This window comes from Aptenodytes patagonicus, chromosome 6 (genome assembly GCF_965638725.1).
Source record: "Aptenodytes patagonicus chromosome 6, bAptPat1.pri.cur, whole genome shotgun sequence".
In the NCBI taxonomy this organism is placed as follows: Eukaryota; Metazoa; Chordata; class Aves; order Sphenisciformes; family Spheniscidae; genus Aptenodytes; species Aptenodytes patagonicus.
Window position 1 is genome coordinate 41,332,712 of NC_134954.1, and position 25,085 is coordinate 41,357,796.

Consider the following 25,085-nt stretch of genomic DNA (forward strand, 5'->3'; position numbering starts at 1 on the left):
ATTAAAGTCCCTTAACTAGCTCTCTTTAAACTCCTGCAAGATATTTGGAGCTGCTGAGGTAAAAAGGGTCCTGCTTCAGTAGCTGCTTTTTTAATGGGTTTAAATAGGCACCATCATTACATAACTCTCATGCAGCTAGAACAAATGAGATCAAGAAATCCAAGGCATTAAAGAAATCATGTGAAATATCATGGAAGAGTTCTGACCTCTTCTTCCCTGAATCATGATATTTTCAAAATGCAGTTTGGAGTTCTCCCTATTGTTGAGCATTTTAGGCTTCTATTCAAGTATTCTCCTGAGCAATGAGGACTAAAAACATTTTGTGTTTGTTTTAAATGAAAAACTAAGCATCTTCTATAACACTGTTCAAAAACCTGGGCTGAAAGACTTGTGGCAACATCTTAAGAACTGGCAGCGCTGTACCATAAAATTTTAACTTGTCTGGATTTGATTATGAATTGTTCTGGATTCTTGGGCTTGCACCACACTCATTAAACTTGTCCTGTATGTGCATTTACATAAAGTAGGTGGCAATCTCCAGTTTGCTAAGTGTCTGGGAATCAGTCATGCCCTTCCTGAAGATGAACTCCCACTGACTTCAAAGACAGCAGGCAAAATTTCTGATTTTATTTCCCAATCTCTGAAAGGAAAGAAAGCGTCTTAGACAAAAGGGAATTTAAACATCCAATGCAGAATATATTAAATTTGCCAGATGCAGCTGAGCTCTGAAATGTAAGAGTTAAAGAAAAGCAAGTACATGAACCTTGAGAGAGAGTTGGCAGTTTTCATCCCATTTGTTCTTTTTAAGATCTCATGAGAGCATCTAACAAAATCCTATGTCATGCCAAAAACAGTTCAAAGCAAGCGCATAGTGAATCAGCTTCTTCTATCACTAAACCACAGAATATATAACCATGAGATGCACGAGGATCTGAGAAGTTCTGGTCACTCCAAGACCGCCTCAGGCCCACTTGTGCAAGACATCCACATTCAGAAAAAAACTTTAAAGTCAACGGCATTTAAGCATGTGATAAAAATTAAGCATGTGCTCGAACACATGCTTTTACCCCATGAAGTAAGTTGATGGTAGCAAGCGTGATAGAGCCATTTGAAAGCTTGAGAAGCATTTTTCTCCCCTGTGGAAGAACTCCCTGCATAGGAAAGCAAAATGGTGGGTGTGCTGGTTTTGGCTGGGGTAGAGTTAATTTTCTCCATAGTAGCTAGTATGGGGCTATATCTTGGATTTGTGCTGGAAACACTGTTGATAACACAGGGATGTTTTCGTTACCGCTGAACAGTGCTGACACAGCATCAAGGCCTTTTCTACTTCTCACACCACCCCACCAGCGAGTAGGCTGGGGGTGGACAAGAAGCTGGGAGGGGACACAGCTGACCCCAACTGACCAAAGGGGTATTCCATACCATATGATGTCATGCTCAGCATATAAAGCTGGGGGAAGGTTGGCCGGGGGCCACGACTCTGGTACTGGCTGGGCATCAGTCACTTGGTGGTGAGCAATTGTTTTCATTTGCATCACTTGCTTTTCTTGGGTTTTATTTCTCTCTGTTACTTTCCTTTTCATTACAATTTATTATTATTTTATTTCAGTTATTAAACTGTTCTTGTCTCAACCCATGAGTTTTCTCACTTTTACCCTTCTAATTCTCCTCCCCCATCCTGCTGGGGAAGCCGGGGGGAGTAAGCGAGTGGCTGTGTGGTGCTTAGTTGCTGGCTGGGGTTAAACCACGACAGTGGGCTAGATTCGCCGCTCACTGTCATCATGGCTAATCTCCAGTGACTCCACAGTTGTCACAGGGAAAATTAATCCAGGTTTACAGCTATGTAGCAGACAAATCTAGTCCACTACGTGTCTCTCTTGCTGCATTTACAATAACAGACCAATAAATGAGTATTTGTGATCGGATACCTCCTTTTTAATCTGTTTGCTAGAGTATCATAGGATTTGTTTGCTGGTTTGATGACTTAGTTATTTGTGGATTTACAGATTGCACATGATTAGACAGCATATTTTGGATTTTTTTGCTCCGTTTTGATGTGGACAGGCAATTTTGACTTTTAAAGCAAAACCAGAGCATCCTCAGGTTTTTTTGGTGTAGGCGAGTATCTTCCATTCACGGTCTCCTTGTGTAGCTCTGAACTACTTGAAAGAAGTGCTAAAAACCATAAAAGACTGGATAATTTAGGAAAGAGGCTATGAATGGACGTCATTCCTACTTCTCGCCTACAAAAGTCTGTGGATCTTTATGGCATCTTCTGTTCATTTTCTTGGGTTTTGCATGAATGGCTGAAAATCAGCCACAAATCATTCACTATGGGTCAACTCTTTCCCATGGTATTTCTCAATGTTGATAGTCCACTTGAGGGGAGCTGTGCATTCACACCAAGAACACAGCAAGGACTTTGGCCCGTTCATTACAAAGCAAGTGCAGGGATAAAACACATCACTTTTAATGGGATTTTTGCATTCTAACTTCAAAAAATCCAAACCCAGTATCTCCCAGAGCGGTACTTTATAAATAACCCTGGAGAGCTTCAAGTCCACAGGAGTTGTGGGGATTTGCTGGAACATCTGAGTCAGGCAGGGTCGATTAGCTCAGTACGTAGCTCAAATGAGAGCCTGAGAGGAATCCAAAAGCTGATATTCCTGTCATTCCCATACCTTCCTAGGATTTCCAAAACTGCTAATGCTTCCTACCCAGCACAAAATGCCCGCGGTGGGGGCCTAAAAGTTCAGCACTTGTGAATGCCCAAGTGCTTCTCATCTAGTCAACAAAAAAACAGGAACTTCATCCTTTCCTAATTTTTAAAGGCCATGAAGAGATGTTAACTGCCTTTTTCCGACCTAACTCTTATATAGGTCAGATGTGCACCAGCCCTGAACTAAAAGTCATGTAATCATGTTAGGACAGTGAAGAGCCTGAGCTAATAAACCCAGCCTTTCAAAGAGCTTATTGGTTTGGGCTTGGTGCCATGCTGAGGTTAACAAGGTAAAAACCTGTTTAACAAAGGAGACGTATATTTGACCATTCACAGTGAGGTCAATCATTTAAGATTTAAACATTCCCTCCAGAGGTATTTACCCAGTCAGTGCACATTGCTTATAGTTGATTCTGTACCTTCTTTAAATTATACCTCCCAAATGAAATTAGAGTAGAAGCAGCTTTCCTATTGCCTTATTGAAGTTGATGATAGCACGTGGGGTCAGCAGATATTCTAAATTCACATGAGAGAAGCCTGTATCACCCATTACACCCAGGCAATGAAAGGACAGGATCTGTAGCTCAAAATACAAATTCCCTTTCTTTCAGAGGTTAAACTAGAATACTCCCAGTATTTTCCCATATATTGAGAATATGTGTGTGTGTGTGTGTTTATCAGCATTGCATTTTATACACTGCTTCATTCAAACCAATATACACTCCAGGTTCTACGGTGTATTTTGGCTCAAGTGTTATTGCTAGGACAGTGTTTACAGCAATATTCATTGTGTTCTGCATAACCCTGCCCATCAATCAACCTTGTAATAAAGCAGAAAGGGAAATCGGTGGAAAAGCAGCAGAGCTGCTGAATTCAAGTTAGTCATATAAAACCAGCATGGAGACAAGTACAAACGCAATTGGGTCAAAGTAGCTGTTTGCCTGTTGATTAAAGGGAGAAAAAAAAAAAATATATATATACACACATACATGTGCTGCATTACAGTTTACCTTAAAAAATAATTTAGGTTTCAAAGCATTAATTTTTTCCTCCCTATTTTCTCTGGCTTAGTGTTTCAAGATGACTGCTGCTCCACACAGATTTATAATATGTATGTGTTTACTCACATGTCTCTAAGCCAACAGGAAAGGCAGAGCAGAATTGCAAATCTATCATTAAATCTACATGTTGGTACCTACAAAGAGCTGCAGGACTTCAATTTTTCTGGATAACACTGAAGGGATAAACACAAAGAACAAACAAACAAAAAAGCCATTCTCATCCTTAAAATACACATGCAAAAAGAGAGACAGAAGGGAAAAAAAAGAGGTGGCTTGTAAGGTTGTTGATTTCCAGATGTGTCTACCAGTGGCAAATTAGGAATAACTTTAAGAACAGTATAATCTCCAATTCCTTCTGGATTACATATGGGTCTGCTGACAAACAGCGTGGTTCAAAAGACACAGCACTGGTTTGGTTCCGAAGCGGCATGTGTTATTCCCAATTCAGCCGCTGAATTGTAATGCAACTTCCAGCCTTTGCCCAACTTGGATATCCAGACTCTGCTTCACAGATTTTATTTTCTCCCTCACTGTGAAGAAGTGCCTCACAGTATCAGGGTGTACCACACTGGAGCCCTAATCTTATAATTAGCGCCTCTAGATGCTACTGTAAAATAAATGGTGATGATGATATTGATGAATTATGACTTGTTTTTTAATTCTGCTTTAGTCTAGATCATAAAGAATTAACATAAAAATCAAACTAGGATTAAGATCTGTGTACCCAGGGGCCCCATACAATTCCCACTGAAGTCAGTAGGACTTGAAGGGAAATTGAATGAGGCTCTGAAACTAATTCAATGTAGGTGTTTATGCACTGCCATGCTGGGGACCACAAAAACACCTAGTGCGATAGTCACCCACAGTAAATCCATTGGACTATGAATGCAAGCCAATCAACAGAGCTAAGAATACAGACAGTGCAGGGAGGGGAAAGAAGTGTTCAATGTAAAAAAGAAACCAAGGAGAGATGTTCTTAGCACATTAAGAGCTATAATGAAATACTGCATCTTGAGTTTGTCGCTGTTTGAAGGAAGCTAGGAAACGAGCAAGAATTCATTATGAAGCTGCTCAAGACCAAAACATGAATCATTGGGTTCTAAAAAAACCCAGTTGTCTAGAGAACAGCATAGATGAAAATGAATGGAATCTCTTTAAATTACTCTCTGTATAAACTCTTTCACATTCATTCTTTCTGCCATTGATTAGTATCTTTCTGGGATATGGGTTTTTAAATAATTCCACACCATACTCCCAGCTTCTGCAATCAAAACATAGAAAAGGCTCTTGATTCTGCATTTTTAGTCTTCATTTACAGGGAAAAACGTCGTCTGCAGTAAGAAATTTGAACACCTACTGTTCTTACCCATTTACTGGATATCCCCCAAAAGTGCATGCTGAAGGCTCAATAATCAAATAAGATTAAGATTCCCCCATCGCTTTACAAATAAGGGGACTTTTGTACGCTACTGCTGCATAAAGGGAGATTAAATCACCTCTGGAAAGCCCTCAAGATCATTAAGGTGCTAAGAAGCTGGGACCTCTCTGATCCCAGCATCCTTGACAGTAACTCAGAAAACCCCAAATCCTAAGTAATAAATTGAGAAGACTTCTCTGCAAATCCAGGTAGGAACGCACAGAAGGGAGACGTGGCAGGCAAAACATGGCCTCTGGCTATAGTGTTCCTGCTCTATCCAATTTCCTGAGAAAATGAGGCTTGTGTGACCACACGGTGTGTTTGTGTACGTCTGTCCATTGCACCAACCCTTTTCCAGCAATTTCTGAAGCATCATCCAGTTGGCAGTGTTAGGTTTATGGTTGGACTCGATGAACTTAAAGGTCTTTTCCAACCTAAATGATTCTGTGATTCTATATTTTCACTTGACAAGAGCTCCATTGAGGGAGAAGCAGTACTGAGAGCTGAACTACTATCAGTCATAGGGGAAACCACCTCAGAGCAAGAAACTTGCTGTGTTCCAGGAACTGGAAAAACATTATGTCCTCTACCAGTTTGCAATTTGGGTTAATTCCTTATTAGATGTGTACGGTATCAGACCAAAGAAATCCAACCATGAGATACAACTCTGTTGAAAAGCTGGTTCCCTCATCTCACAGCTTGTGGAGTGATACACAAAAACACTAAGGGAACCCATGGGAGTAGTATGGAAGGGCTCCAGTAAGAAGCAACATCCTTTTCTACCTACAAGTGCTGAGAGGCAGAGATTGCTGCTGCTAAGGACAGTCCTCAGGAATTCAGACTGAAGCATCAGCCCTTATAGGTGCTTTCAAGTAGAAGTCCATCCGCCCTTTGTCTTTTTAACCAGAGAATCCTAATCCGTGCCCAGGAGGCATTGCTCAGCCTGCCTGTGCCCACAGCAGTCCCCCAGGGCTCCCAGCCTGAGTCTCCCTGGCTGCAAGGAACCTCCCAAAGACAGACCGCAACAGTCACACAAACCTGAACCTCACCAGTAAGTCTGCCACCTCTGAAAAACACAACATATATAGTCGCAACACAGAGAAAACAGCAATGCCAGTGTTGCGCTAGCCTGTATCCCACCAGTACTCTGTCAGCAACAAGAAACGGGGCAAATCAGCAAGAGAATGGCTGTTCCTAAGAGCTCCCAACGTCCGAGATATCTCAGGTACCTCGCTGCAGACATACCCAGCACCTCTGACACCTACAGCATCCAGCACAGCACCATTCTGCTGATTTAGGCAGACGTATGGCCAGCTGGAAGGGTCCCTATGGCATTTTTTTTCAAAAAAAAAGATGCTGCATTAGTTAGCAGTTTGCTACCCAAGACTGCTTGAAGAAGCGTAAGAAAGGAAAACTTCCATAAAAACAGAAAACACACAAGATTGAGAAGCTTGAGGTCTTAGGCATAGAAAAACATCCCACTCATGATTGTTGAAGTGGATTTTACAAGACTTACTGTGATGACATCCAAAATTTATTACAGCTTTTACAACAAGACCGTGTCTAGTAAAGAGTGATGTAGTGACAACATTTACTTGGCTGGATTTAGCTTCTTAGGGCACATAAATATACTTTTGTACTTTAAGAACAGCCATAGCTGCCTACTAAATCTTGAATAATACAAGGCAGCTTTGTAGACCTTTAAACACAAGCACCAACTTGGTTCTGTCTCCTTCACAGATCTGCTTCCTTACTATCTGCCCAGTCAGTCTCCAAGGCCCTGTTCTGCTCATCTTCTGCAAACCTCAGCTTTTAAAATTAAACTGTTTAGAAATCATGCTTTTAAATTCCTATGTTTTTCAGTATGGAATTCATTACTTTTAGAAAGTGGCCAAGTTTGTTTTCCTACCGCCCCCAGTTCTAAAACAAACTGGAAATCTTATCTGTTTTCCTTGGTACATACATGACGAATTTTGCACTACTTTTTTAATTTGAAAACTGATTTAATTTTAAAAACTGATTTATTGACCATATCCATGAAAACCCTATCATAAATATAAATTAAATTGTAGATTTCTGTTAAGCACTGAATAAGGAATTTCTTTGGTCTAACAGTTTAAAAAGGCAATTTAAAAAGACATTAGAGTAAAATAGGAATAACTGGACAAAACTTTTGAAAACAAATAGCAATATTTTAGGTTGTGGTTTCTTGGGAGCCAGATTTGAAGCATCTTAAAGTGTCCTGATTTCCAGAAAACAGCCTGAGTCCAATATCGGAAAATTAGGTCCCTTGCAAGTGCCTCATGCTCATGTTGTTGACCACTTCACAGGTAAAAATAATACTTTACCTACACATTGTGCTCTCTAATATACTGGTTACCAAAACTACATGAGGACTAGGTGATATTTTACCAAATAATGGCACTGTATTTGAAAAACCTGAATCCAGCCAGGACCAGCCATAAAACTGGGTAAGAGCCCAGACGTGCTGTCTGTGTCTTATGCAGAAAGCTGGCTCAGCTCCTGGTGGCTGCCCCAGCCGCAGGAGCCCAGCAGCATCCCAGCCTGATGCTGACCTTGCCCACCCCCTGCCATGGGGCTCCTAGAGTTTACTCAGGGGGCTTGGGCAGAAATGAGGGTAACTCTTAAGAACAACCTTCCATAGCCACCCAAACTAGCCCTGGCCCTCCCAGCCCCCAGAGAAGCCTGACGGCTCAAAGTCCAGATGGAGATTGGTGACGAGTGGCATCCCACAGGTATTGGAACTGGTACTGTTTAACATCTTCATGAATGACACAGACAGTGGGATCGAGTGCACCCTCAGCAAGTTTGCAGATGACACCAAGCTGAGTGGTGCGGTTGACATGCCAGAGGGATGGGATGCCATCCAGAGGGACCTGGACAAGCTGGAGAAGTGGGCCCGTGTGAACCTCATGAGATTTAACAAGGCCAAGTGCAAGGTCCTGCACCTAGGTCAGGGCAACCCCCGGTATCAATACAGGCTGGGGGATGAAAGGATTGAGAGCAGCCCTGCTGAGAAGGACTTGGGGGTACTGGTGGATGAAGAGCTGGACATGAGCCAGCAATGTGCGCTCGCAGCCCAGAAGGCCAATCGTGTCCTGGGCTGCATCAAAAGAAGCGTGGCCAGCAGGTTGAGGGAGGTGATTCTGCCCCTCTACTCTGCTCTGGGGAGACCTCCAGGGAGACTCACCTGGAGTCCTGTGTCCAGCTCTGGAGCCCTCAGCATAAGAAAGACACGGACCTGTTGGAGCGGGTCCAGAGGAGGGCCATGAAAATCATCAGGGGGATGGAACACCTCTCCTGTGAGGAAAGGCTGAGAGAGTTGGGGTTGTTCAGCCTAGAGAAGAGAAGGTTTCGGGGAGACCTTATTGCAGCCTACCAGTACTTAAAGGGGGCTTATAAAAAAGATGGCGGCAAACTTTTGAGCAGGGCCTGTTGCGACAGGACAAGGGAGGATGGCTTTAAACTAAAGGGGGGGAGATTGAGACTAGATAGAAGGAAGAAATTCTTTACACTGAGGGTGGTGAAGCACTGGCACAGGTTGCCCAGAGAGGTGGTGGATGCCCCGTCCCTGGAAACATTCAAGGTCAGTTTGGACGGGGCTCTGAGCAACCTGATCTAGTTGAAGATGTCCCTGCCCACGGCAGGGGGGTTGGACTAGATGACTTTTAGAGGTCCCTTCCAACCCAAACTATTCTATGATTCTATGACCCACCAGCCCCACCATGCAAGTAGCTCCTAAAAGTCACATTCCCTGCCCCGAGGCAGGGCACACCCAACACTTATAGTTCTGAGAAGGATCAGTCACAAGCCCTAGGACCAGTGTTAAACAAGCAAACCCATAAATGACTGCACCTAAGAAAAAAAAAAAACAGCCCTCAACTTAAATGCAAGTTTGCCTACATTTTACAGTATCCTCTGTATGCAGCAAAGGGTTTAGACTATTTCCGTGTTCATTTTTGCTGCTGCTGTTCTTATAAAAACACATTGTTCTTTCCCTGTGACATTTCTTCATATCGTTGAAAGAATGCTCTCCCTTACCACAAAATATTTGGCTTGAATCCTCCAGTGAGGAGGAGCCAAGGGTTCGGCTCATGTTTTAAAAACAAAAGAAATATTACTCTAAACATAAAACAAATTAATGCAACTGTAACAGTAGATGGAGATAGAGCTCCTAGCACAACCTATGAATAATTCCAAGTCCTATTGGAAGTAACACAGCTTTCTGAATTTCCCTAGAAAACAGCATGTCGTTATTAGGTTCCAGCTTGACTAAAATGCTAAATGTCACTTTTTTCAGAGAAAAAGCTAAACAAAAGACATTATGTAGTGTAACAACTAAACTGCAAAGCATATCCACTTACAATCTGAAATTGTGAAAGACAATGTATGTACACATAAGCACAGAGATATTAAAAGATGGCTCTTACCTCCATCCCCAGATCCTGAGCCAGCATCTGAGAAAAGAACAGAAAGAAATTTATATTCATGTGCTACAGTATGTCCTGTAAGCATGCAAAGCAAGACTGTTCAGTTAAGTGTATTACAGCGTACCTTACGTTTGATGTCATCCCTGGGTAAATTATAGAGATCTAATCTGAACGTAGTTCACTCAAGCCATCTTCCTCATGTCTCAACTCTTTTTCTTTAAAGTCTCTATATCAGATTAAAATAACGTAAACCCTGGAGTGCTGTAACATCCTCATAAGCCTCTGCCTCGTTTTGTTGTACTGGGACTGATAAAGCTTTGTTCCCAACAGTTGTGCAAAGTTACTTCACTTGGCCACTGCTAAACCCCCACCATCAAAAAGAATTTTTTAAACCCATTTGTTTGAGGCCAGACCAATTGGAAATTCATGTCATTATCTTACAAAACAGTGACATCTCATCAGATCATAACTAGGTGGAATAAACCATTGAAATTATTATTATTCAAAGTCTTTAGATAAACAATTACAATGCCATTTTTCTTGAGGTCGTTGCTGAGTTTCAAAATTGAGTGCTTTATCTTTATTTTTCCTCTGCTCGATGTTTTGTTGGCTGGAATGACGAGAGTCACAAATTTAGAAAGTGCAATATCACGAAATTGCCAAGCCTGGAGCTTCATTACAAAACTTTCTAAGCAAGGCAAAGCACAGAAATGCACACACGTGTAGGGTTACCAAAAATAATCCATAAGAGGAGTTTCTTTTTCAGGGAAGGGAGGGAGGTTGTCATCCCATCTTCCCCCTTAGTGGAGGGGTTATCCATTTATCAGCATCAAGATTAATAGAATGAGTTTGGAAAGGCTGCTTTGGGATCCAATTACCCTATGAACTGTTAGATCTAATTTACTTACAGCAAGGTCTGGTGGAACTGAACTGGCTTGTACGTGCCATCATTGCTCAAAGTTAAAAAAAGGAAAACCTTTATTTAAATAAACCTGTCACAAGAATGGCTTAAAATGGTAGATTTACACAGCAAGACTGCATAGGACAGATGCAAAAGGGGGCTGGAAAAGAACCGAAAATGATGGTGTTTTCCCAGCGACCATCTCCTGCATTTTCCTGATCTGATTTTCTGTCCTGATGCTCTTTCCCAAATAAGCTACTGAGGAAAGAAAAGTGTCTTCATTACAATGCCCTCATGGCTCTGGGAAGCACTGCTTTCCAGGTGTGCCAGGTCTCCCCAGCACAGAGAAAGAAATGAACGCCTGCTATCACCTGCCTCCCACAATGAACTACCATATTCTCTGGCTCTTTAGAGGAAAATGACCTCGTGTCTCTCCTCCTGCCCCTACTCTTCGATGCCCAGACCCCTGCCGGTCACGGCCAGGAGGGCTGCTTGCTGCCGGACCTCCCAGCAGCCCAGATCTCTGCTGGGGGGTCCTGCGCACTCTCTCTCTGCCCCATCCCACAGGGAAAACCTGAGGTACACAGCTGCTCCCTTCTCCACTGAGCCTCCTCCTTGGGAGAAGGAAAAAGACGCCAAATGATCAAGACTTCAGGAAAGCCCTTTTTTTTTTTTTCCTTTCTGTTTCTGAAATCCACAAAGTGTTTCAGAGAGAACGCTTCCAACACAGCCGTTGCCAGTAGGCAAGCAAGTTTAAGGAAAGATGTAGCAATGCACTAAAATTACCCCTTTAATCAAAAAGTTTGAACCAAAAAAGACCAGTTGCTGTGTTGAGAGAATTTACTAAGTTGAACAAATCCTACGCCACAATAGGCTTTGCCAGCCTGAGCTCTGTTTAATACCAATTTATAGACAAAAAAATTGCAGCATATGTTTTTTTCCTCTTGAAAATTGTCAGTTAACAGCTTCAGAGAAGAACAACATTTCCAGGGAAAGAAGTTTATTTTCTCTCAGGTGTACAAAACACAAAATTACGGCACTGCAAAAAGTTTGTCTAATGCACTTTTTATTGACTCCTCCATCCTCAGCCAAGAAAAAAATTCTGCTTTAAGTTTAAAGAACTCTCTCAAGAACAAAGACTTACTCCTCCTGCTCTTTTCAAGTTAACTTCACTGCCCACCTCTAACAGATACTGAGCACAAAAGAAAAACATCAAGAACTCCTGCACATAAGCAATTCAGTTTTCCTGACTGATTTTGCTCATTCACCTTTCTAGCTGTTTCATAAAAGCAGAGATACAAATAGCTCACGATGCTCAGAGTTAAGCAAAGATGTCTCAAATGTCAGTCAGTTTTCACATACGCTCTTTAATGAATTCTTCCAACAAGTCCAGAAAAAAAACCCTGTTGCACAGACTTGTTTGTTAAGTGTTTTGGGCCAAATCTTCAGCTGGTATAAATTGGCAGGGCTCATTACAACCAGTGATCTGCTGAATCATGCCAGCTGGGAATCTGGCCCTACATGCGTAAGGGAAAACCTAAGAAACTAGATTGCAGGCAATAACGCTCCAGTTCTACCCCTCCAGATTATGGAGAGGTTCGTGGTAATCCAGATGCCCATTTATCAGACATCTGCTCGTTTAATCTGCTTCCAGTTACTTGTTGTAACAGCTCACAAGTGTACAAAGCACACAAGATACTTGTATTAAAAAAAGAAATCAACTTCTGTGCCGCACTCTGCAAAACAGTGTCAAGGGTATACTGTATCATAGACTGTGAGCCTATACTGTTAGTTACTTAAAAGGGAAGGATGGCAGCAACTGCTCATGCCTAAGACTGCAAAAAATTAACCCATAACGAATTCAGAGCAGGGATTCAAATGGATTTTGCCATCCACAGGTTATTTTATTCAGAGGCATGGCAAGGTCCACAGGCAGCCTGGATTGCATTATACATACCAGTCGCACACGATCCTTCGGACACCAGGAGTATTTCGCTCTGCTGCTTGCAGGCAGCCTGTTTCAAGTAGCATTCGTTCTGGTAGGTGTCACCGTTGGAGCCGCACACGGGCACGTAGTCATTGTTACACTGATAGGAATGGACAGAAAGCAGCAGCATTAGTCACACAAGTGGGGTGGCACAGCATCCCTTTGGGTGCCCCCCCGTCCCCTTCCAGGATTAAAACCCTGGGAAAACAACAGAGAGGGAGACACTGACCCTCCTCTTCACCTTTACAGCTACCAGGGGAGAGGGAGGGGGTATTTTGAAAAAGACAAAAGGCAGAGGAGCATAAACCAGACTTGAACAGGTTAGGGAAAAGATAATCTGAATGGGCAAAGTGTTCAGTAAGTGCTCCCAGAGAGGCCTCTCTCTGTGAGAACGAGGTGGGGGCATTCCCAGGGAAGGAATATAGGCAGGGCAAACGGCTCCTCGCATCTGCAATAGCGGCTCATGTGTTTCCATTGGATGGCTACAGACAAACTGTAATGAACAGGCTCGCTTTTCCCCTCCTCCTGCACATACATACCGTCACTGCTACAGAGACAGTCGTTTGCATACACAGAAGTGTCCGCCTGTGTGTATATAACTCTCTATTTAAGTACTTAGCTATAATTAGAACTGATTGGACAGAGGGAAATTATTTCTGAGAGACCTATGATCAAAACCCATCCCTCTTTCTGCAGAGACATTTCTGTTCCCAGCAAGCTGTGGCCAGGATGCTCTGTGAAGGTCCAAGCTCTCCCCGTGGCGGCCAGCGGGCAGGAGCAGCAGCACCGCAGCGAGCTCAGCCAGTGCGCCAAAGAGCAAGAAGTCACTCACACCACACACCCCTCTTGCGGCTCAAACTCCTGCTCAGGTCTGCAAACTACCTGCTTTGTTCCCTCTACCACTAAAAGACAGCTTTGCCCTCTCTTGTTCATTTTAATAAAAATAATTCCATTTTATATTGAAAATTGGGCAACCTACCGGGTGCAGTTATCATAAGATAATCACACTCTGAGGCTTAGAAATACTTGGATGTACCCTGTACATGGTAATTATACCAGGGATATGATTATCTCATGATTACCGTACTCCTGGTATGCCTCATTGTTTAATTATAACAAATGGAATGATCACAATTATTATTTACAAATGCTCACCTCTGCTTAAATCCAAGTAAAAATTAAAAAGAAATCATACTTCCTATTTAACTGTATTATGCCACAAAGTGTCTGAGGTGTGTTCGCCAGGCACAACGTAAAATGCAGAACTGAAATTCCAGGGATATAAACATTAAACATGCTTCAAAGTGAATGACTACAGAAGTGATTAACACAAACAATTGCATAGATTGCATTAATTGCAGGCCTCCATACAGAGCAGCTGCCAAGAAATTATTCATAGTTGGTCAGAGTGACATTTTGATTGGGCCAAATCAAATGACATTTTCCTTATGCATTGTATTTTCTTAAATCTTTCCAAGCTGCTGCCCACCCCCAGCACTCTCTTCCCTTGGAACAAGAAAGAAAACCAGCAGCCACAACAGTAGAAATCCTCTCTTTCTGCTCCTAACAAAGGGCTCCTCCATGCAGAGATTTTAAACACTTGATTAAAAAGTGTTTCTACGCTATTTTCACCATTATGTTCCAAATCTGAGCAATGTTTCAAGCAGAAAATGCCAGCTTCATCCAGAAGCTCAACAGCAATTGCTAGAGGCTGATCTGGAATACTTAGTCAGGACAATTAACACAATCATGCAAATTTTTTAAAGCATGAAGGATCAAATCATGCTTGCTTTAGACATACTATCTGCTTGTCACCCATGGGACTTTTTGCCAGAGAAATCTGTGCAGAATTTGGCCCAAAGTATCTCAACAGGCTCTGTTACATGTAGAAACAATGTTGGATCCTGTTCCCAAGACACACGGTGGCAAACTCTCTGCTGGTTTCGCCCAGGGCAAGAGACGATCTTTTACGCTGACTCAGCTGCAAATCTGAAAGGCCAGACAGCTCTACATTAACAGCATACAGCATCAAGAGTGAAGTCCTGATCCACAGAAACGAGTGACAGAGCTGCTATGAGCTAGGCTGGAACTTCTTCCAAAGCTTGGCAATTTTGAAATACGTTTGAGAGACACCAGGGCTCCAGGAAGGATTAACTCTCCTGGCAGAAGTTTCCCCATCTCTCCTGTGGCTCCTGCCACACTCAAGCTTGGCTTCGGCCAGCAGAGGTAGAGGGTACTCCATGACGAGCACCGGTGATGCAACCTTTTCTTTCTCAAACTGTGCTGGTCAAAGATGTTTTTTTTCATCTGCTGCCCACTCTTCCCACCACCACCTTTGGACAACTAGTATTCAGATGGAAAAGGCAGGAGCCACAAGGAACAAAAGAAGTGAGATCTTCCAGATGGATCCTGCCTTGGCTTTGAGCTGGGATGGGTCAGAAAGCCACCAGGAAATGATAGTGGAAGTTACACAGGAAAGAAAACAAGACCACCGATGAGAAGGTTGTGATGTTAGTCACCAGGTTACTTCTAACCCGCTAGAGCTAGACTCTTGTACTTGACCACGTTGAATCCAGTACTCGCAGCTTTTCACCATCATAAAATACTTCTTGCTAGTACTGGAAAATATTAGACGTTGACTGTCAGTTTCCTCAGTCTAGTGGCACATTTTTGGCATTGGTTTAGGGCTCAATAGACCAAGCCCTAGGTGTGGGAATGATTCTCCATCCCCCAGGTAAGGACTGATCAAGCACTCCACAAAATCCATGGCAAAGCTCCCACTAAACCCAGCAGCATAGCACCATACTGTTCACTTCTTTCCTATGCATGCACTTTTTTTAAAATACAGCTGTCGAGCAGGGAAACGGACGTATCCAATTCAGCCAAGTATCAGTCAAAGGCTGCCTTCCTCAGCACTAGCAGCCTCAAGTGCCCACTATCACAGCCAGGGAAAAACCAGCTTTGCAAGCATTGGGGTCAGTGCTGGGCACTGAAAGCGTAAGGTTTGTTTTCTAAAGAAAATGGTAACTTGTGTAACTCCTCCTCCTGGTAACACTGTTATAAGTTTGACCTTCTCCTACTCTCATAGATTAACTACTCCCAAATGCCACCTGCCTCTTGAACCAAGTATCACAAAAATACATTCCGGAAATATAATATAAAGCTGCAAGTTAGCCAGATGACGTTCCAGCTCCACAAACACTGAAACATGTAAGGAATTCAACACGCATGAAAACAGGACACCTTCCTCACATAGAAAACAGTGAACGTCCACAGTCTTGGTGACTAAAGAGAAAAGACATGCAACATTGATGGAAATAACCTGGTATATTTTTGGATATGTTCATGAAATCCAAGCGGGAAGAGAACCCAGGCTGCCAGACCTGTGGCTTTGGACAGACTGGAGTACAGACCCCAGCGAGCCACGTCTCCAACCACATGCCTGCTGGCACAGCTCTGCACCTCCTGGTGGACCCGTTGAGTTTGCTCTGTGCAGGGAGGGAAGGGGTCGTGGTTTCTCCCATGCTCAGCCCCACTGCTGGAGCCCGCACTGGCCCAGTGCCTTCCCTCCCTGCAGGCACCAAGGTCTGGGCTTGCCCTGAGCGGGGGACGGGTCTGCATTTACTGATCAGAGTGGGACATGGTGTTTTCCAATGCAATACACGTCTCATCGTGAGGAGTCAGTGAATGGGCTATCATTGTGCAGTAGAGCACAACAAGAGAGCCAACCAATATGAATCCCTTTCTTAGCACATGCCTGCTGGCTCTCCAGGGATGGAAGCCTAACTCAGGTGTTCCAGAGCAGTCTGATCATATCCACCCTTTCAAATAAAAATAAATTAATTTTAACTCCACTTGGACAGACATGATGCATCTGTGATTCTGGTTTGAAAAAACCCAAACCAAGATTGCAGCAGCCCTGCTCACCACTTCTGCCTCCCCCAGCCCCTCAAGACACAGGCTGGCCAGCCCAAGACTTTTCAACAGTACGGAGGCAAAATTAGCTGTTGTCCTTGTCTATTCCCTCAAGCTGCAATTAAAGCCCCTGGCAAATTCTGGAGAAAACATAAAAAGTAATTATAGTGATGAGGAGTCTGCTATTGATTTGCTCACTATCACCCCAGAGGGCTGTCACTGAAACAGGGGACGTGAATTCTGATGGAGGACCCCCTTACTCATGACATAAATTACCTGGCCAGCTCTGCCTTACTCGGCCAGCCTCAGACACCACACTAGAAATTAATTTTCTACTCTGGTGGCATATCTTTTTGGCTTGTCACATTGTCCACTGATGTTACAAAAGAAACTAACATTCCCCCAAGCTCTGCCTATATCAAAGCAGACGCGTTTGACTACAGAAGCCCTCAGCACCGCACCACCCTTCGCAGCGCTGGCACAGGATCAGCCACAGGTAATTTGCCCTCCAAGGTCACAGTCAGCCCTGTGGCTCCACAGAGGGCTCAAATCAAGACAAAGAGCTCCGAGTGTTTACAGGGCCTGATCCAAAGGCCACTGAAACCAAAGATTACTGCTGATTTTCACCCCATTGCCCAACTCATTCTTCCGATCTCATTTACATATTCATATACCAATTATCTGATTTCCTTAAATCTGTTTCAACTGCCCCCTACAGAACTGCTCAACTCAGCATATATATAGCATTCACCTCTCAAAGAGGAGACAACACAGCCCAGAGAGGTTTACTTAGCTCCATTTACCCTGAATCACCAGGGACCAGCATCCTGCCTTGGGAAAACAGCGTTCCCGATGCCTTCTTCCCTGCCGATAGCAACACCTGAGTTTGCTCCTTCTAGGCTATGAGTCCACTGCTTTATGCCAAATGGCAACACCAAACTGGGACCAAAGACAAGACCCAAGCGCCCTCTGTGGCTGCTCTAAGTTCCCAATGCTCGTGGCACAACATCTGCCCTAGCTTACCACCAGGCAATGGGACAAGTCACAGACATTTCACTGCATTACAGATTTTTCTTAGAAAGAGAAAACAGATCAACCCTTAAATCACTGCACATGCTGAGCCAAGGCAAACGCTCGAAACAGCATTCTTGCATTGAATTTTTGATTGCATGCAAACTAGAAAAGGAAAAAAAAAAACCCCATGGTCAATATGAAGTGTCTCCCAACATGGGAAACACAAGCACTTCAGCTAACAACTGTCTTGTTCTTATTACAGAAAATTCCTTCTTTGTTTTAAATGAAGGAATTTATCACTTGGTTTTTTTCTCTGAAGACACATTTGGCTCTAGAAATATAAACGATACTTGCCATGCTTCAAAGCGAATAGTCTATCAAAGCTCAATAATAAATTAATCATTACAGATGTGCATGATCTTGAACTGTGCACTATTTGGCCTGCCCTACTGTAAACACTCAAATCAGTGTTACAAGTTCCACAACTTCACAGATCCACATTAAAATGCAAGAAACCACAGGGGCATAAATGTACATATAACACGTGCTGGTACATGCTTAAAACTCCTTGAATTTGTTCAGTTTTTATTCAGGTCATTATGTAAAGCACAGCTGTTTTGTGAGTTAGCTAAAACATATTAAATGGAATCCTTCATAATGAAATCGTCTGACTTTGAGAATGCCTGAGGTTTAGATGTAGCTGCAAGAGGGAGAGAGAAAAAATAGAAGGAAAAGCCCCTACTGCTCAGTAATAGGTCCCCTAAAACTACATAAAAGCTAAAGGAAGTTCATGATTTTGGAACAGAGGGATTGCTCCTTAATCTGATCAGCTGGGCAGATAAACAGGCAGCAGCATTGTCACTATGCAGCCCTTCCTGAAAATATTGCATAAGCACATTACAGATCCATTTCTTTAACTAGATCAGAACTCCGAATACAATAAGCCATGATCTGTATCAGAAATGAATTTAGAAAGGACTCTAAATCCTTGTTAAAAGGGCAGAGATGAAAAAACAGAAACGCACAACCTGAAACTGCAGACCCGAAAGGACATTTAAAGCCACAGCATCTGCATTTTCCCAGAGAAACTTATGTCTTCTTGACACCAGTTGGTTCTCCTGCCAGCTTTCATACATGCTGCCAGGTTTTCCCTCTAACTTCTCTGCACGCAGAGAAATAAATTGCCAAGTGATAGGTTATAAAGGGAGATTCTTGATTTGTATTCTCATTAGTGAATTAGAGAATGAAATATCAATCTTCTTACCTTGAACTGACAGACACAAGTCACACTGTCTCCAATCCTTAAACACTCCCCATCAAATTTACAGGTATTGGTGTCGCAGAGAAAGAGATCGTTTTCTCTATCATCGTAACCTCAAATGTAAAGAGGAAAAAAAAAAAAAAGATGTCAGCTTTGGTCTAGCAAGAGGAACAATACGGGATGATTCCATTTTAATGCACACAGTACAATAACCTTGTCGATGAAACAACAGAATCCAGATTTTCTTTTGTCCTTCCCTGTCCTCAGTTTTCCACTTTTTCTCTTGTTTCTCCCTCGGTCTTTCTCTTAGTTCTTATTCCCCACTACCTCACTTTTTTTTTTTTCTATTTCACAGACTCTGTTTCCTCAAAAGTCACCCAGTAATTACGCTATTTCATGGCTCTGGGTTGGAAATGTCATCAACTTATCCCCATCCTATCGCAAATCTGTTGGACAAAAGTCCAAATTGGAATTTCTCCAGCCCATGATGCAACAAAGCTCCCAATAATAAAGACAAACAGGCTGTGTGTTTTCCGTGATGGTCTGCCTGATCCCAATGAAGATTGATCACCTCTAAGTTAACAGGAGAAGTGCCAGGTTCCCCACAAGCCGCTGAGTGAACCTAGCTCTTTGCCTTTATTTTCTCCAGGAAAAAGCAACAGATCCGACTGAAGATTCGGTTCACGAATAAAAGCATGAATTTCAGATTGCACTAGCTTACTTCCCACTCCAACAGCGTGCAGCAAGGTATTAAACAAAACAGCTACATCAGACTCCAAACCCATTAAGATCTAAATCCATCGATTTTTTTTAAAAAACATCCGAGTGCTCTTAACCATATCGCTACATGTTTAAAATTAAGAGCTTACAGTGGAAATTCCCCCCCGATCTAACATATTACGTGCGATGCACGCGTTACCCCAAGTAACGCTCTTTCCCCGAGAAGGCTATTACAGTCTAATTTCAGAACTACTTTACGTATCGGAGAAGGGCCGGCTGCTGACCTATATAGGAAACTCATTATAAAGGTCAGCCGGACTTTAAGGAACAGGCACCGGGTTCCCGGTGTCGCGGCGCCCATACCCCGATTCGCTCTCAATTCGGTGCGCACGGAAACAGCCGCCCGCAGGATGCGCACACACGGCCCGTCGCCCCGCTCCCCCGCAGCCACACGCCGAGTTGCCCCGTTTAAGCGCGAAGTTGCCCTCCGGCGGGGCCGGGGCGCCCTGCCGCGGGGAGCCGTGCCGCGGGGAGCCGCCCGCAGCCGCGGCGCTGCGCACCGGCGGAGGGCGCGGCTGCCGCGCCCGGCCCCGCGGAGCGGGGGGTAGCGGGTGCGCCCGGGGGCTGCGGTCGCGCCCGGAACGGCGGCGAGCCCCGACGGCTGGGACTTTTTGCCTTCTCCATCCCCGTGTATTCAGCGGGACGCGGCATCGCCCTCTGAAGTTGCCTCCCCCGGGCTCGCCCGCGCAACTTTGAGCGCCCGGCGGGGCACGGCGGGGCTGCTGGGGCGCTCGGCGGGGCCGGGCGCGGGGTGCTCCGGTGCTTACCGGAGCAGTTCCAGCCGGTGGGCGTCTGGCAGTCGCTTAAGGAGGTAGGGAAGGCCGCCAGCTTGTCGGGGCGGGCGAGGACGAGCAGCACGGCGGGCAGCAGCAGCCAGCAGCAGCAGTCGCAGAGCGTCCAGCCGCCGCCGCACTGCCGGGGCGGGGAGGGCTCCCAGGGCACCATGACTTCCTAACTCAACTCTCCGGCGGCGGCGTGCCCCCCGGGCGGCGCGGCGGGCGGCAGGGACGGGCGGCGGAGCCGCTGGGCATCCCGGGGCCCCGGCCGGCGGCGGCAGCGGGTCAGCGAGCGGCGGCCGAGCGCGGGCGCGACGCTGGGGCGAGCGGCGGAGCCCGGCGGGGCGGCACGGGCGTGCGGGCGGCGGCGGGGCGGGGAGCGGCTGCCATAGGGGCCGGGCGGCGGGGAGCGGGGGGAGGGCGCGGAGGGGCCGCCGCCGCGCAGCCGCCGCCGCCGCCGCCTGCCCCGCTCTGCCGCCCGCATCCCTCTGCGCGGGGGAAGCAGCAGGTCCCGGCCCGCCGCGTCACGTGCCGCCGCCGCGCCGCCCCCATTGGCCGAGCGGGATGCGGGGCCCGGCGGGCGGGGCCGGCGGTGCTGCTGCGCCCCGCGGCAGCGCCCGGGGCAGGGCCGGGCCGCGCCGCCGCCGGGCGGGGTAGGAGAGGGGGCCGGGGGCGCCGCGCCCGCGCTCGGCACCCCCGGGCCCGGAGCGACCGCCGCGCCCGGGGCGACCCCCGCGCCGCGCCGCTGGCTGCGGGGATGCGGGCACCCCCGACGGGGCGGGGGCCGGGCAGCCGCCGCGCCGCTCCCCTCCCCGCGCGCCCATACATGTGGGCGCCCATACGTGTGGGCGCATCGCCCCCGGCCGGCGCAGAGCCGCAGGCGGCAGGCTCACCTGGGTGCGCAGGCATGCACGTACGTGGCCCCCCCATGGCGCGCACACACGCGCGGGCGCTGCTGAAGTTGCTGGCCGCGCACCCGGGTGCCGGTATTTAGTCACGCGCGGACGCGACGTTAGGAAAATAAAACGCCATCAGGGCCGGTGGGGTCTAGAGCGGGCACGCGGCCGCCGAGGTGACGAGGGGAAGAAAGGAGCACAGCGGGGAAAGCAGGGAGAAGAGCGAGAGGGAGATCCTGCCCCGCCTCGGCAGGCAGCGGCCAAGGGCTTGTCGGGCTGCAGCACCATCCCCGCGACGGAGCCGGAGGAAAAATGCACCATCACCGCGGCACGGAGGGCTGCTCTGCCCCCCAACGCCTAACGCGCGCTCGGAGACCGCGGAGCGAGGAAGCCCCGCAGCAGCCTCCCTCCGCCTCCAGCCGGCGCTTTGCCACGGGGCTGCGGGAGCCGCCTCTCCACGCTGCGCCCTTCGCCGCGGATCCTCCTCCTCTCCGGGCTTTAGTTTTGGGAGGCGGCGGCCAGGACGGGCGATGGGGACTCCCCCACCCTCCTGGGGCGGCGGGAGCACAACAGCAGTGTCCCCCCCACCCCCGGTCGGTGCTTTCCGCTTGGCGGCCGGTGCTCGGAGCCGCTCGCCCCGGCCCCTGCCCTGGCTCCGCCGCAGGGGTGGGGGCGGCTCGGCTTCGCCCCCTCCTCCGCGCGTCTCCGGGCCCGCGGCCGCTCGCCGCCGGCGCCCGGGCGTAGCGAAGCCGACAGACACCCGCCAGGTAAACGGGAGCCCCCCGCCCGGCACTTAACGTGCGGTCGTGCCGGCGGTGGGATGGGGCGGCCGGCGGCTGTCGCGAAAAATAAAGAAAAAACGGATCGATTTGTCCAGACGGCAGCAGGGAAGCGCTTTCTAGACACTTGCGCTCAATCCCCGCGGACGCGGGCTGCCCATGCGCTCGGGCCGCTGCCCGGTGCGCGGGGAGGCGGGAGCCGCCCGCGGAGCGGCCCGGCCCGGCCTGCGGGGCAGGACCGCTGGGCTCGGGGCGGGCGCCCGGCCGCTTGGCAGGCAGGCTCGCCCTGCCCCTCCTCTGCTCCCTCCTCTCGCTGCGGGGCGCAGCTCGGCACCCCCGAGGGCTCCGGCGCCGCCGCGGGGCAGCAGCGGCCCCCGGGCGGGCAGGGGCGAGCCCCGAGGGCAGCCGCTGCGGGCGGGAATAGGCACGGTTTCCCCGCGGGCCTGGAGACCCCCGAATGAGCGTAAGGCGGCCCTGCCGGAAGCTTGCTTTTCCCAAAAGTCTGACCTCCTCTTCAACCCCTAAGTTAAAGATTTAGGACTTGCTCGTTAAAAATACTGGCCAACATATTTGATGCAACCACACTTTGAGGGGTCTATACAAATCCATATGACAGTACTACTGCTTGGTATCCCTTCATATGGGGGCTCTGTACATGGGAGCCAAGGAATATTTTATGCTCGTGTAATTCCTGTCTAACTTCTCCGTAAGCTATAAGACAGGTTTTCTTCTCCCTCTTTTCTGCCCCGTAGATCTACATCTGCTCCCTGCTCTGCCCACCTGCTGCTATCTGTATTGACCTCATCTACCCACCTGTAGTCCAAAAGCCTTTGCTACAATTAAAAGGGTATCATTTTGCACATTCCAATATGTGCTAAGGCTCTGATGAAGATCCACACAAATCCCTGTGCCTACTGTTTCCTATTGACTAATCAAGCCCTAAGCAGCACCTAGCAGAAAGGAAATACTAATTTTTACTGCCTGCTAGTGGTTGCACTGAATCTTATCCTTCCTCTTCTGTGGGCTTACAGAGCATCTGCCAGCTGAGCACCTGGGGCCAGATCAATTTTTTCTTTCCCTTTAGCGCTTTATTTCACTTTTTTGTGCCATTCCATTATTCCTTTTACTATCCTATTCTTTCAATTTCCTCTCTCACCACTTCCTTTTTGTTTTTAACTTATTTCTTCTTTCTCATATTCATTCTTAGTTGCTTACTGAAACTCAGCTCTCTGCTTGGCTGATCACTGAGGTGCTTAAAAATAAAAAATGTCCTGGCTGTACCAGGTACAGTCAGGTACTGTGGTACCAGGTACCACAGTCACACAGCCTCACCAGGGGAATGTCCTGCTCTCTCTTCCTTTCTTCTTGCTCCCCCCCTTGTTTCTTCTTCCCACTTCCCTGGTTCCTCTATGTGGTCTCACTGCTCTATTTTCCCCTGGTTGCAATTACCATGGCCCACAGTTTCTATTCTCATTCTCTTTTTCTTCTTTTCCTCCACCCCCCTCCCTTCTTCCACCTCAAACCCCCTTCATTTCCACATAGCTACAGATCATAAAGGCACCACTGGCCTCCTTATTTAGAGACCAGTTTAACCAGACCATACAGGGAATGAAACTGTTAGGCCACTCGTTCCCAGTCTTGCAGGCGGGCCCTCTCTGATCAGCCTCTCCTGTTACTATAACTCACGCCCAAGATGATACCGCAAGTGTATCCGGCATTCAGAGAGTATCATTAACTAGAGCAGCAGAAGCCTGGCTGTGGCCCGTGTTCTCCCCCGAGTACTGTATAACACTGCAGCGACCGAGTCTCAGGCACACGGTTCTGACTTACATTTACCCTGCTTTATTTTCAGCCACCCAGACAACAGGCACTGCCTGGGGAGACAAAAGAGCCCCTCTATTTTTGTATTTGTTTTCTGACTCTGGAATACGGAAGCTCCACCAGAGGTCCTGTAATTGTCACAACATGATGCTTGAACTATGAACCTGAAACTGTCTGAAGGGCAATCTCCTTAAGGCACACTATTACATTTTTTGCTGTTACTAGCACTGGTATTTTCTTTTTAAAGATTTTCCTTGTTGATATGAAAACTTTACTTATAAAAACATCTTTATGATAAAAATACATCTGTCAGTGTTCCAAAAGGGACAGCTAGACCCACAAGCCCCATTTCTCCATTACCCTTTCTAGCAATTTCTTTTGAATTATAGAGACTGAGATACAATCATTTTTTTCATGTAGTTCCTAGCTCCAAAAGCATACATTCTTCTGCCCTATTAATCCGACACTGCACACACAATCTCTCGGTAACACGTTATTCCCAACTACACTTCAACACTTAGGATAGTTGACACCTGCATTCTTGTACTCCCTGATGTTCCCATCCCATCACACTGCTACACAAACACTACTACTTGTAAACCATGCGACGGGTTCACTACCACGCAGGCAGCGTTATGCTAGTGTGATGTACAAATTGTGACCAGCATCTTCTCAGTGAGATATTGAGGTCACAACACACATGCCCTGGCTCCCCATTCTCCATGTCCAAACCAAGTACCAAAGACCAACAGCCATTGGTGCAGTTCCTTGTGGTTATGTGTTTGGCTCCAGTGCCAGATAAGCAGCAAAAGCGATCTGAAGCCTTCTTGAAAGGGCCTTTCTAGTACGTGATGAGGGGAGACTACATCTCGAGTATTAAACCCATTACTTGTGGAGCTTTTCTGAGGCCTGCGCAGTTTTGAGATGCTTACACTACATGAAACAGGCAGATGAGAGACCTCAAGGGCAGCTGTTTTATCCAATACACATGGTCATGCCACATGTACCAGTGCTCAGAGGAGATCAGCTCCCAGATGAAAAGCAGCTGGCTGAGATGTTGTGCTCTGGAGATCTCAAAGCGAGGGCAGGGTCTGCCCTGGCTGTGCACTGCACTCCTTTAGCTAGGACTGGGCAGCAGTAGCTGGCACCTGGGACCTGGGGCCAGACTGCACCTGATCCCAGTGCCACGTAGCCATGTCTGTGAGTAATGCCTTCTGTCACTGCGCTTGGCTAGGAGATGGTGTACTAGCAATGAATTATGCAACCTCAGTTATTCACACTTGTATTATATCTTGGCTGTGCTGCTC

General features: G+C 46.8%; 1 protein-coding gene across 1 annotated transcript in view; it reads right to left on the reverse strand.

The window, feature by feature from the left end:
• The window catches only part of TMEFF2 (transmembrane protein with EGF like and two follistatin like domains 2), a 139,858-nt gene extending 119,337 nt beyond the window's left edge, over positions 1 to 20,521 (reverse strand). Inside the window, exons 1-4 of the mRNA XM_076342250.1 lie at positions 20,274 to 20,521; positions 18,730 to 18,839; positions 12,507 to 12,636; positions 9,649 to 9,675 (exon numbers count right to left, since the gene is read on the reverse strand). Of these exons, the coding sequence (XP_076198365.1) occupies positions 9,649 to 9,675; positions 12,507 to 12,636; positions 18,730 to 18,839; positions 20,274 to 20,451 (445 nt within the window). The 5' untranslated portion in view covers positions 20,452 to 20,521. The remainder of the gene's footprint in view (positions 1 to 9,648; positions 9,676 to 12,506; positions 12,637 to 18,729; positions 18,840 to 20,273) is intronic.
• Between the last annotated feature and the right edge of the window lie 4,564 nt (positions 20,522 to 25,085).